General features: G+C 41.1%; 1 protein-coding gene and 1 pseudogene across 1 annotated transcript; one reads left to right on the top strand and one right to left on the bottom strand.

The window, feature by feature from the left end:
* Positions 1–2051: 2051 nt before the first annotated feature.
* Positions 2052–4245, top strand: RPGR (retinitis pigmentosa GTPase regulator). Its single transcript, XM_019631628.1, has one exon. The coding sequence runs from the start codon at positions 2173–2175 to the stop codon at positions 4243–4245; it is 2073 nt and encodes a 690-aa protein (XP_019487173.1). The 5' UTR covers positions 2052–2172.
* A 6856-nt stretch (positions 4246–11101) lies between these two features.
* On the bottom strand, positions 11102–12823 carry LOC109375988 (magnesium transporter MRS2 homolog, mitochondrial-like; annotated as a pseudogene).
* Positions 12824–14092: the final 1269 nt, after the last annotated feature.

Here is a 14092-nt window from a genome sequence, read left to right as displayed (position 1 = left end):
GATTCCTTTTTTATTAAAGCTTTTCCTAGACTTGTTTCACTATTTTCAAACTATTTAAAATTAAAAGCCTTGTGGGTGCATAAAACTAAGCACTTCTATTTTTTTAAATCTTCACCACTGTAATAGCCAGTTGTGCTGTTTCATTGTTTTGGTTTTCATTTTTTTGTTTACTAGTGAAGCTGAACATCTTTTCATACGTTCACTGGCCATCATGTTTCTTATTTGTGACTTGTCTGTTCATATACTTTACTATTTTTATATTGAAGTGTTATTTTTTTTATTAACTTGTAAAATATATGTGTGTGTCTAAAGAATATAACTTCTGGGGCCGGCCGAGTGGCGTGATGGTTAAGAACTGGCATGGGACGCCAGAGGGCCCCAGTTCGGATCCCACATATGAGGGCCAGTGACACTGCCCTCTACAGCTAAGATGCTGAACAACAGCTCAACCTGGAGCTGGGCTTCCATGAGTCGCCGGCGACGGCGTAGGCTGCAGTCCCTGTGCCATGTGGCAGTGGGTAGCCAGCAGCCAGTGTGAGCGGCCAGCAGCTGCAGTGAGCGGCCGTCCAGAAGCAGGTGACTGATCTGCCTCTCCCGGGAAGAGCGCAATGATGGTGCCAACTTGGGCCAGTGAAACAATGTCCTCCACAACTAGACTGAAGAACAAAACGACACCAACTTGTCTGTTCCCCTTCCCCCAATTCCCCAGCGCTGTTCCCATCTCCTCAATTAAAAAAAAAAAGAATATAACTTCTGTTTATCATCTATGTTTCAAATGTTAACTGTATTTATGTTTTTCTCATTTACAGAAATATTTAATTTTTAATATAATCAGATTAATCAGTATTTTCCTTGTCTTTTGTCTTTTTTTTTTTTTTGGTCATGTTTAGAAAGATCTTTCCCATTCCAAGATTATAAAAACTATTCACCTATATTTTCCTCTATCTCCATCTTAGTGTGTTTAAGTTTTTTTGTTTATTATTTTAGTCACCTTTAAATTTATTCTTCATTTCTGTCTTTCTTTGGTCTTCTGCTTCTTTTTAGATTCTTCCAGCTCATTGCCACCCTCCCTTCCTCCCTTTCTCCCTCCCTCCTTTCCTTCCTTTCATTTACATCTCTTCTCTGAGTTTTTGCCATTTCTGCTTTGTAGTAATTCTTCATAGAGGTAACTTCTTTAAGTTTTAAAAATCCGTGTTAAATGTTTAGTCACAAATTTCAATAATTATAGCACCATTCTTTTTCTTGTCCTGTTGTTTGGCTAAAACATTTTGGAAACTATTGACTATTATTGGTGATAATTTCCTTCTTTTTCTTGTTCCTTACTATTAAAAGAATGCCTTGGGGTTTCAGCTCTAAGTGCATTGTTATGTATTAGATGTATTGTTACTATAGCTTCAAATCTGACCTTATTCTACAGTCAGGAATGGAGAACACATGGCCTGTGTTCCAGCTCTCTCCCCTGCACAGCCAGGACAGAGGCACTTGTCCATCATGGATGGCACTTGCTCCTGATGAGCCTGGTGGGACTTCCTATGGGAGGCAAATCTACTTGCCATCCTTGGTCTAATACAGCAAAGCATTTGCATTCCATTTGACCTTGGTCACCTGACTGAGACCAGATTCAAGCTTCTAGAAGAAATAACAGTCAGGGGGAAAATTATTACAGTTAATCCCAAGTTGTATTTTCTCCTTCATCAGCATTGAGGTGGCATCCATTACAGTAGATGAGATCACCCAGGGCAGTGATTTTTTTATAAAAAGCCTGGAAGAAAATTAGTAAGCCTGAGTTATACCAGCATAAAGGCTAGCATTTATCTTCATTACACACCAGGGCCTCTATGATCGGAGGTTTCTAAAAGCTCTCTCTCTTTTCCCTCACGTTTCTGTTCCAGATGTCTTCCTTCGCACTACACCCTCTGCAGTCCTGGAGGTCCGAAGGCGCACTTGCCTATGCGCATGCGCTTTGTTACCCAGCAACTTGGACCAGTCATCAGCACCATTATTACTCTTGTTACAAAACTAGAATGAATCCGAAAAATGCTCAGCGTGTCGCCATGGGGGCACGAGGGGCTTCCGGGGCTCAAGTTGGGGCTGAGTCGCTGCCTTAGGCCCCAATGAGACTACCATATCATCTTCCCGGCTTAGAGACAGTCTCCTCTTGTCACCCTTGGCATGTGGGAACCTGAGAAGGTGGTGCCCGGTTCGGGTGCTGTGTTTACATTTGGAAAAACTAAATTTGCTGAAAATATTCCCAGCAAATTCTGGTTTAAAAATGATATAGCTACATGTCTTGCATGTGGAGATGAACATTCTGCTGTTGTTACAGGAAATAATAAACTTTACGTGTTTGGCAGTAACAACTGGGGCCAGTTAGGATTAGGATCAAAGTCAACTGTTAGGAAACCAACGTGTATCAAAGACTTAAAGCCTGAAAAGGTGAAATTGGCTGCCTGTGGTCGGAACCACACCCTCGTCTCAACAGAAGGAGGCAGAATATATGCAGCTGGAGGAAATAATGAAGGACAGCTAGGGCTTGGTGACACTGAAGACAGAAATACTTTTCATCTAATTGAATTTTTTGCATCCCAGCATCGGTTTAAGTTTAAACAGCTCTCTGCTGGATCTAACACTTCAGCTGCACTAACTGAGGATGGAAAGCTTTTTATGTGGGGAGACAATTCTGAAGGGCAAATTGGTTTAAAAAATGTACCTAATGTGTGTGTGCCTCATCAAGTGACCGTTGGGAAACCCATCATCTGGATCTCTTGTGGATATTACCATTCAGCTTTTGTAACAATTGAGGGGGAACTGTATACATTTGGAGAAACTGAGTGTGGGAAGTTAGGTCTTCCCAGAGAGCTGCTCATGAATCACAGAGTGCCCCAGATGGTGCCTGGAATTCCCGAGAAGGCGATCCAAGTAGCTTGTGGTGGAGGGCACACAGCAGTTCTCACAGAGAAAACTGTGTACACCTTTGGGCTGGGACAATTTGGTCAGCTGGGTCTTGGTACTTTTCTCTTTGCAACTCCAGTGCCCAGTGTCATTAAGCCTGTTAAGGAGCAGAAAATAATTTATATTTCCTGTGGAGAACATCACACAGCTTTCATAACAGATATAGGTCTTCTGTATACTTTTGGAGATGGCCGATATGGAAAATTAGGACTTGGGATGAACAATTTTACCAATCATTTCGCTCCTACTTTGTGCTCTAAATTTTTGAAATTTATGGTTGAATCGGTTGCCTGTGGTGGATGTCACATGCTAGTTTTTGCTTCTCCACGAGTTGATATAATAGAAGTTGATATTCATGAAATGTACGATTGTTGCATATCTCCGTTTACTTCTCTGCCTGTTAGCAATCTGACCTCAGGAAAAGTACTTCAGAGAACTTTATCAGCACGTGTGCGGCGAAGAGAGAGGGCGAACTCCCTAGATCCTTTTCAGATGACACAAGTACTACCTCCAATTAAAGGGGCTCTTAGGCCACCTGTTCGCTGTTACCCCCGTTCAATTCCTATGTGGCTGTCTACAATTGATGTGCCAGAGAAATCGATGACTAAAAACGAGGGCCCCATGCAGCCCATGGAACCAGATTACTTTGAAGATACAATGACTGAATGGAAAGAGGCAGGTAGTTCTTCAACAGAGGATTCAGAAAGCCTCGGAGAAACTACTGATGTCTTAAATATGACACACATGATGAGATTAAATTCCAATGAGAAGTCTTCAAAATTATCACCAATTCAAAAACAAAAGGATAACAGACTTTCAGATGATGAAGATTCAGAAGACAAGGATGAAGAAATTGGTGAATATCTGGAAGGTGGAAAGAAAGCTGTAAGAGAAAATGAAAATGTTTCTGCAGATAGCCACAGTGAAACCATTGACAACTCAGTTGAAAAGGACAAAAAAACCAACCGAATGGAACAGCCCACTTGTGAATGCACTGAAAATCCAAAAGAAAGCATGTATCATCGTGCAAAGTACAGTTCTTCAGAATGCCTGGAAGATGAATCCACACCAGGTAAAGACATTAAAGTATCAAAGAACGTTTTCCTCTTTAAGCAACTGTCATTGATAAATCCAAAAGTTATGAAGAAGAAGAATGAAACACTCTCAGAAAAAAAAACAATGGGAGATGAAATAGCTTTTAAAAACAGCAAAGATGACCACATGGGGCAAAAACATCAAGCTACTTCACCCCTAAATACAGCAAACACATCAAGAACTTGTACAATACTTTAAATAAATATTTTGTGGTCACCAAAAAAAAAAAAAAACAAAAAACTAGAATGAATCCAGTGAGAGCTTTTCCTGAAAAGAGATAACATACTTGCTATTTTCTTTCAACTCCAGTTTACGCTGATTTAGGGGTAGGAACGTATTTGTTATTTAAATGCTTTATTTTGGTAAGTGTACATTTGCTAATATACTATGGATCTGGAAATGAGTCTGGAAATAGCTTGTGAAGCCATCTGATCGCTAACCCTTATATTCCCACGTAAGACAACTATGTTAAATCAGCCAACACATAAACTCACAGGCTATTTTTACCAACTCGGATGTCTTCTTAAAGGCAAGAGCCTGATGTTTTAAGACTCGGTCAAAAACATTCCTTGAGAAAAAAATTTTTTTTAGGTTGTTTTCCCTGGTCAAATATGGGAAAATAATGCTTTAGGCTTCCTATGCCTCAGACTATTGGTATGCTTAAAATTTCTCAATCTCATTACCATGAGAGAGTAAAAGAGGAAGCTGACACAAAATTTAAGTATTTGGTGCATTTTGCCATGTAATGTAATCATGCTATATATTATTCAGGAGCATTGTTTAAGTGTTTTGGGGATTAATAGAGGAAGTCACTAACAAAATGATTCTATATCTGAGTTTTTCTAATGAGGGTCAGATGTCTATAATAATAATTCACTCTGATACAACTTAATAAGGATGAATTGTTTAGTTATAAAGAATATTGAGTTACAACATGGGGCTGAACATATGGTCTTGTCCCATGCATCCTATGTTGATTGGGCAAGATATCAAGACTTAGGTGTCTGTAGTGGGTACCATTCAATCAAGTGTCAGTATTCAGGGATGTTTTAAGATTCAGTATATTACCAGTTCACAGAAAAGATTAAACACGAGACATGTCCTAAAATGGATAGATGGTGCTACAACTTCTCCAGTTCTTTTGGAACTTCACATTATTCGTTGTATTTCTTAGAATTGAGTGAATCTCTTCTGGTAGCATACTACTGTCCTATGGAACTGTGGGTGTGCGATAACTTGGGGTATCTTCAAAGAACTGCTCTCAATAGCAAAGAGCTTAAGGCGATGAGTTCTGGAGGCTACTCAGCTTCTGCCATCACCTCCTGGCATTCAGTTGGGGTGGGGTAGTCATCTCTTTTCTGGAGCCTCGAGCCTAGGTTTATGCTTCTCCCTAATTCCTCTCCTTCTCCAATGGTAACCTTCTCTGACCCTGCCTCACTGTGGAGCAGCCCATGGGGTCAGATCAGGTGCAGAACTAGTTATTATGTTACTGCCAGGAAATTCCAGGGTATGAACTAGGCAGTTGAGGTAAATTACAGGTATAGTATCTCATTACTTAGTTTAACAACAGTTTCGAGCATAAAAGTTTCTGAGGCATTCTCTGTCCTCACTCTCGTTACCAGTCCCAAAGCCAATTTCTAGACTATTGTGATTGTATTACCCAGCTCTGAAACTCCTTCTCTCAGACCCTTAGATTCCTGGAGAGTTGGGACCTTTTGAACTCTGCGTCCCAGGTCTGCTCCTTCAGCTTCATTGATAACTGGTGGTTAAGAGACCTGAGTCAGTAGAGTGGTAATTGGTTAGTCAGTCATACTTTTGATGAAAAAGTCTCAGAAGCTTTCCATCTTAAATTTTTTCTCTCTCTTATATTATTTTCATCCTCTTTCACCCATAGCACTGACTAGTTGAATGAGCGTTGAAATTGGAACCTAGGAGACCTAAGTTTGGGTCCTAGGTTTGCCATTTACTAGCAGTTTTGCCTGGGAGATTTCTTTAAGTCTCTGAGCCTCAGTTCTTTCTCATTGCAAAATGGAGAGGATCTTTGCCTTTCTCCTTTTACAGGTTTGTTGTGAAGGTCAAATAGCAGAAAGAAGGTGACAGTCATGTGTAGTTTGATATTCCGTTATGGAAGATGGCTATTCCATTTAAAAAGACAGATCTAAAGGTGACGGAGATTTGACTAACATCTGGGACATACTTATACTAAAAATTATTCGTTGTTACCTGAAACACAAATTTAACTGGGAATCTTTTTACTTGCTAAAGTTGGCAGTTCTACCTAGGTAATTCTCATGAGCAACCTGCTTTTGAAACTACTGACTCAGATCCTGAGTGGGGCCAGCCATAAAATGAGGGGAATGAGTTGATTGCCTATCTGGCAGGATTTCAGATGCTCCAGGGAGATGATCACAGTTTTTTTCCTATGAGAATAGAAAGTCCTGCCTCACCATCTCCTTAGGTTTGACATTTTACTCTTAGAATTTTATACTTTGTAAATGTGAGTATCTGAGGGAGCGGTAGGAACTTCAGGTAGGTATCCATTATTTACACTTTACTATAGTTGAATGACCTAAAAATAGGTTTTTGAGAGTGAGTAAAGGGAGCATGAGGGCCTGGCCTCTGTGGAAAGCGGGGGATGGTGGCCTGACTGGTTGTCCCAGAGCCAGGATGTGGGAGAGGCTAAAGGCACACTTTGCCTGCTCCCCAGGCTGCCCTGGATTTGACTTGTTCTCAGGTAGCCTGTGCCACCTCTCTCTGTTCTGGTGGAAAAGAGGTGACAGGAATGGGCCTGGGAGAGCAGTAAGCTTAGCACTGCAGTACCAGTTGGTGGATCATGACAGAGGACAGAAAAACAGCCCAGATTTTCTTGTCGTTCAAGTTCAGTGCTGTCCAGTAGAACTTTCTGCAATGATGGACATGCTATGCACTATCCTTTACAGTAGCCACAAGCCACAGCTGCTACTGAACACCAAAAATGTTACTAGTGCCACTGAACAACTGAATTTTAAATTTTATTTCATTTTAATTATTAAAATTAAAATAGTTACATGTGGCTAGTGACTGCCATATTGGACATATGGGCCAACATCAGTCTTTACTAGAGTGCCTCACTGGCTGGCAGCTTGTGGGCCATGTAGACACATTTTGTTTGCACAGTCAGAAAAACAAACCAACCTGATTTAGTTGCCAACATTTCATAACTGGGAAATTTTAAGTGACAACCTGAATTTCTGGCTTCTTTGGAAAACAACGGGATATCTGGCAACATCAGCCCAATAGTCTTTCCAGGCACCAATTAACTTGAGATTGTCAGTGGTTATTTTCCTTTGCTTTTATACCCCACCTGCTTTCCTCACTTATTTCGTTTGCCTCCCTATCACAGGCATTTGAGTTTGGGATCCCTGCTTGAAAAACAACATTTCAGTTTCACCCTTATGAAAATACATGAATTAAACTTCTAACATAGAGGCACCTTTTACAAATATTAATTAGAAGGTGCCTCCCTTAGACTGACTAGAAAAGGGGCCCAGGTACAGGAAAGTGGGGGCTTCAAACTCTGCCAGAGCAGGATCACAGCTGGTCAGCTTTGGGAAGTCCTTTGGCTTTTACAGTTTCTCCATCTGTAACATGAAGCCAATAACAGTGCTTACCTCATAATGTTGTTATGAAGCTTTACCACAATGAGGTTTATAAAGCACTTAAGATCCATGCTCAGTGATAAACTTAAAATTGAGAAAGTAACATTTTCATGTGAGTTGTTTTTTTATGCAGACAAGAAAATCAATTTGGAAAGAAACTGGTGAGAACGAAACATGCAGGGAAAAATGTACTTTTTTGTTAATAAATAAAAAATAAAGGGCTGCAGCCTACATGGAGAAAAGAAAAGAAAAAGTTCTTTTCATGTGTGTCTGAGTGAAGCTCGTGAGTCATCATTTAAGATAGCCCGCAAGAAAATAATTGCATTTTGAGCGTGTCAAGATAACATTGTCTCATTAACATACTTTTCCTTGCTTAGTGGCATTATTGCAATTGGAAAAGAATGAAAAATAGAAAAAAAATTAAATTCAGATGGAACATAACACCACCAAAAGCCCTTAAAATAGGGCAATGCATGTAAATGTGATCACAATGAAGAGAATTAGGAAGAAGGAAGTGAAAGTAATCTTCCTAAAAGATAATGTAAGTAAAACAAAAGTAAAGAAGTACCAGTAAAGGTGCGAAAAACAACGGCAACCACAAACAGTTGCAGAAGTCCAATGGTAAATAAGAAATTCATGCCTACATCATCAGAAGAAATGATGGCCAGCAGAACTTGTTAGACTTTTAATGTTACTGCTTTTTGGAAAATGGCAGGAGTTTAAGCTTAAATGATGATAATCCTTTTAGGACATTTGGTTATGAGAAAAACGCTTAGGAAACAAACATTTGAGCATGAGCTAAATACAGGGAGGTGAGAACAACCAGTCAAGGCTCTGATCTCAAAGAGTTACCAAAGTTGGGGAGAGATAGGCGAGAACGGGGCTAATATCTCAGAGATAGGTGGTGACTGGTGAATTCTGAGGCGCATTGTATAGTCTTCACTTTTTTCTTAAATTCAAAATTACCTGTATTTCAAGATATCAGAACACATTTACATATATTTGCAATTTTTGTCTTTCTATTATCTGTCTATGTAACAACTTTCTTCAAGGCTAAAAGATCAGAATTGTTTGATGCCTCCATATGACAGACCTAACAGACTAAATATGATCTGAAGTGAGTTTGGGAATAAACTCAGGCTTCTGAGTTCCCCGTTCCATGCACCATCCATTAGACTACCTCCAAAGGTATTACTAAAGTAAAGCAAATCTCGAGTTTAATGCTGCAATTCCAAAAAACAAAGTTGTGTACAACTCTTGGAATAACTCACCAAAATAAATAACTTTTTAATGATATTGTTTAGTGGTGCTCACAGTCTGTTATTCAAGAATAAAGCACGTGTTACCTGCATCCTAAAATGATATCCGTTCTGCACCTTTTCTTAGAGGTTTTCCATAGACAGATAGTCTGTTAAGAGTCCTTGCACTTGTACATTCTAAATAGTGGGTATGACTGCTTGTTTACTCATATAACCGAGTGCTTGGTATTCTATCTCCTTACTTTCAAAGAATAGTTTATGTGCTTAGTCTATTATTTTAATTTAAGAATTAAAGCTGCTGAACTTTGTGTGTGTGTTTTTTGGCATAGGCTGTGTTTTATTATTTAAGAGAACCTTAATATAAGAAGCATCCTGCTATCACCAAAGCAGAGCTAGTTGACATTTTGAAATCAGACTTGATCTAACCACCTTTGAAAATTTTATAAACCGTCAGTAAATTCCCTTTATCACACTTGTGATAATTTTCCTTTTATTGATGAAACATGACTTATAAAAAAAATTATTTTACCTTAGCCCAGAAACTAACACCAGAAGAAAAAAAGACCAAAACTCTATCCTATGCATGATTATAGTCAAATCAAGTTTTGCTCTCTGTGTTCTCAATTCTTAATGTCATGGTTAAGTAATATTTATTACCTATTTTACAGTGATAAGACCAAAAATAGCAACAGAATGCTTTGAGGCATGCCAAAGAAAAGTGCCCTGTGAAATCTAAGTATTATCAAACAGATTTATGATGCCAGAGAGAACTGTATAGTCACATTTCTACAACCACACCATAAAGTGTGCTCCTGACCCATGGTGAGTTGCCACATGGGCCATTCAGTGCTATAAGACAAGCTCAGTCTGTGCTGTGCCAACTTCTCTCTAAATACACCTGGAAGTAGGGAAAACTTCACTGTGACTTCATCTGTTTTCCTTCAAATCAGCTAGTAGAATAGCATTTTTATTCTTATCACCAAACTATATGGTAAATGGACTACTGACCTGCCTCATATGACATCATATTATGGTATGAGGTGCTCTCCACATCACCAGGGTATGCATATTTATGCTGTTATCATGACTACCTTTGTAGTGCAAGGGCTGCTCTAGGCATTCTAGAATCTTCCATGCATGTTACTTTTAGAGGCAAGTATAACTGCAATGTCCTATTGCATAACTGCCTTTAACTTCCAGAAAATATAAGATAGTTCAGATGTGAAGACGGATAGCAGCTTTGAGACTTACAGATATCAGCCATTTGTTTTGAATCCAAATCTCTGATTGTGAAAACAAAGAGGGATCATAGAACTAGAGTTTATTACCCTCCTGCTTTAGGGAGCCCATCTGCCAGCCTCTGAGGGCAGGCTTACAGAGTAACTGGGCTACGCACATTTTCCTGTTTGGGGGTTGGTTGGAGTGATGCAACCATCTGATCTGAAAATCAGGGAATGATCAAAGCAGCTATAAAACAGTAACAGAATGGAAATACATTCTTGTGATTCTACTCCCAAAGGCTTTGATTATAACCAAGCAAAGAAAAATAGTTTCAGGGCTCAAGAAAGTGAAGTCTTGATTAATTGGTATCCATATAAAGCTGATGTTAAATTATGATTTCCCTCTTTTTATTCACCTTCTATAAAAAGGGAGCAAAGATAAAAAAAAATAAGGCTATGTCAAAGATTGATTTAAAGCACAAACTTCTAGAGTTTGTTTGAAGGTTAATAATATATTTTGCTAGCTTTTCAGTCACCTGAGAGTAAGGAAATTTGCAAGAACATGATTGCCTGTCCTAAGAGCTATGGCTACCTGATCTCATAACCGGGTTTGTCAGGTTTCATTTGGCATGAAATTGCATTTTTCTTCATATGTATAAAACAAAAAATATATATTAATCTATTCTTGTGTTAATCTCTCCATGTCTCATATCATGTCTATAAAAACAACTCTTTAAGTATTTTGGTTCTTAGAATTCTGAAAATGCAATTAAGTTTTAGTATTGTGACTGCCATAATATTTTTATCATCTGTCAATATAATGTAAATATCAGTGATTGTTTTTCAAGTCTCTATCTCTATTAAAAAGAAATAATAATCAACAGTCTCAGAAGTTTCCTGTGCCTACTACAAAAAATTCAGTTTCGCCATGTTGTTACTAATGGGTTGTTAGGACACTCCTGCTTGATCCAAGTCCATCCAGCCTGAAGCTGTGTTTCAGTTCTGTCCTTCTACCTGCCTGAGGTGTCTTTTTCAGTAAAAAAGGCCATCATAGGAGGCAAAGGAGCTTCTAGCTGTTGTCCAAGGAAAGTCAGCAAATGCTTCCAGATTAGGCCATGTCCCATAAACATAATTCCTGTTCAGCCAAAACATTCTTACAGTCCTCTTCAAGGGAAGATTCCAAGTTCATTCCAAAAGCTACTCGCATTAGTCCAAAGAGTGAAAGAGAGAAGGTTCCCATGGTGAACTGTAGGTTCAACCTAATCATCACACTGCAGTGGATGTCCAGGTTGATGAACGTAATGCTTTGTGAATCGTTGATCAGTACCCTAAGCTCGCCGGCTACACTGGAAAGATGCTTAGGTAATCAATCAGTAATGCTTTCCCAGCAGCAGCTCCATCTCTTCTGCTTGGTCCATTCCAGTGCCTCTCTTTTCAAAGATGTGTGGGTCACTCCATTTGGTTAGACAGAGCTCCTCCAGCAACTCTTCTTCATCCAAGATCTTCGAAATTGATTCTTTGAACATTTTAATAACTGTTTCTAATGCTGATAGACTTTTGCCATTTTGTACTAAGGTGTGCAGTTTGCGTCTGTATATGGAAGAGTGTTTGGGATCCACTAAATCTTCCAGTGTGTCAAGGATCAGTGGCTCCAAAATGCTCAGTCGGGGGCCATCCAAGTGGCGCGTTGGTTAGGAGTTGTCTTGGGATGCCAGCTCTGAGCAGTAGGGCCCCGGTTTGGATCCCACATGAGGGCCAGTGATGCTGTGCCCTCTACAGTTAAGATGGTGAACAACAGCTCCACCTGGAGCTGGGCTGCTGTGAGTCGCCAGTGATGGCATAGGCTGCAGTGGGGCTGGCTGGCAGTGGGCGTGCACTTTCGTGAGCTGCCGTGAGCTGCCATGAGCGGCTGTCCAATGGCCGGTCACCTATCTGCCTCACCCGGGAAGAGCGCAGTGATAATACCAACATGGGCCAGTGAAGCGACGTCCTCCACAACTAGACTGAAGAACAAAAGGACATCAACTTGTCTGTTCTCCTTCCCCGATTCCCCAACGCTGTTCTCCTCCCTTAATTTCCCAATAAAATCTTAAAAAAAAAAAAAGCTCAGTTGGCCCTGAAGGGTGTTGATTCAATACTTTAAACTCGAAAAGGTGAAGGGTACGTGACAAGTTGACCCTCTCCAGCTAACTGCGAAGGGAGTTCCCGGAACAGCCATTGCTCTAGATTTAAATTATGATCATCTATATCAGAAGACACTGGAGTTATCACAGCTTTCAAACACTCCATTCCTATGATAATACTATTGTTTCTAGTGGTGATGCTCATTAAATGCTGAAGCCTCAAATCTTGAAGTCTTACTTCTTGATATGTCAGTTTTCTTCCTTTCAAAAGGAGTAACAGTTTCTTCTTTGTCAAATTTCTCACAGTAAACACTGGGACTACACTGCCTAAAGTGACTTGAGTGTCATCAGAAGTTCTAAACCTGTGCATTTCACCTGCCAGGCTGGGTCTGCAGGGTCTTCACAGCGGAGCAACCCTCTTTCTCCAAGTAGTCCAGCGGCACGCCCTGTCAGACCCCAGGCCAGTGCACACTGGCTGCCTGGGGCAGCCCCACCGCACATGGCAGGAGCCGAGACAGGCTCCGTGGGCATTCCATGGTGCTGGAACGAGGCCGCAGGCAGCAGTGACACTCCAACTGGTCTTGCAGGACACTGTGAAACACTCTCCCCTCCATCCCCACCCTACACATGCCCATGGCCTGGCACACATGCCTCTGGTCTTCACCTTTTTTTAAAGATTTTATTGGGGAATTGGGGGAGGGGAACAGCATTGGGGAATCGGGGAAGGAGAACAGACAAGTTGATGTCCTTTTGTTCTTCAGTCTAGTTGTGGAGGATGTCACTTCTCTGGCCCATGTTGGTATTATCATTGAGCTCTTCCCGGGTGAGGCAGTTGCTCGCTGGCCATTGGACAGCCGCTCATGGTGGCTCACGGCAGCCCACTGCAGCAGGGGCTGCAGCCTATGCCCTCACCGGCAACTCATGGCAGCCCAGCTCCAGGTCGAGCTGTTGTTCACCATCTTAGCTGTAGAGGCCGCAGCGTCACTGGCCCTCATGTGGGATCCGAACCAGGGCCCTGATGCTCAGAGCTGGTGCCCCGAGCCAACTCTTAACCAACACACCACTCGGCCAGCCCCTTCACTTTTTAAAAATAATACTTTTCTTTTTCTTTTTTTTTTTCTTTTTTAAAACTCTATTGGGGAACAGTGTGTTTTTCCCAGGACCCATCAGCTCCTAGTCAAGTTGTTGTTCTTCAATCTTAGTTGTGGAGGGCGCAGCTCAGCTCCAAGTCCAGTCACTGTTTACAATCTAGTTGTGGGGGAGCACAGCCCCTCAGCCTATGCTGGAGGCTAACCGGCAACCTTGTATTTAAGAGCGCACGCTCTAACCAACTGAGCCATCTGGCCACCCACCGGCAGCTCAGCTCAAGTTGTTGTCTTCAATCTAGTTGCGGAGGGCACAGCTCACTGGCCTACATGGGAATCAAACTGGCAACTCTGTGCTCAGAGCTTGTGCTTTAACCAACTGAGCCACCCGGCCGCCCAGTCTTCACTTTCTAAAATCCTGGTGAAATTGTGTGGGATGTGATGTAATCTTTCCTTAATGCTACCCCCAATATTTAGTAATCTCACTAGGCTTAAGAGATGCTTGATGTTTGGGAATTCTTTATGGATACCAGTCTTGGGGAAGAGCTGAGATCGTGGGGCCAGAGGCAAGAGGACAGGCACCTAAAACCACCAAGACTGTTGCTCTTGTTACATCATTTTTGCACAATTTTTAAAAAGATACCTCTTTGGGGGCCGGCCGAGTGGCGCGATGGTTAAGAACTGGCTTGGGTTGCCTGAGGGCCCCGGTTCGGATCCCAC

This window comes from Hipposideros armiger, unplaced genomic scaffold (assembly GCF_001890085.2).
Source record: "Hipposideros armiger isolate ML-2016 unplaced genomic scaffold, ASM189008v1 scaffold_1022, whole genome shotgun sequence".
Lineage (NCBI taxonomy): Eukaryota > Metazoa > Chordata > Mammalia > Chiroptera > Hipposideridae > Hipposideros > Hipposideros armiger.
The sequence above is the reverse complement of the archived record's forward strand: the minus strand, read 5'-3'. Positions and strand labels throughout refer to the sequence as shown.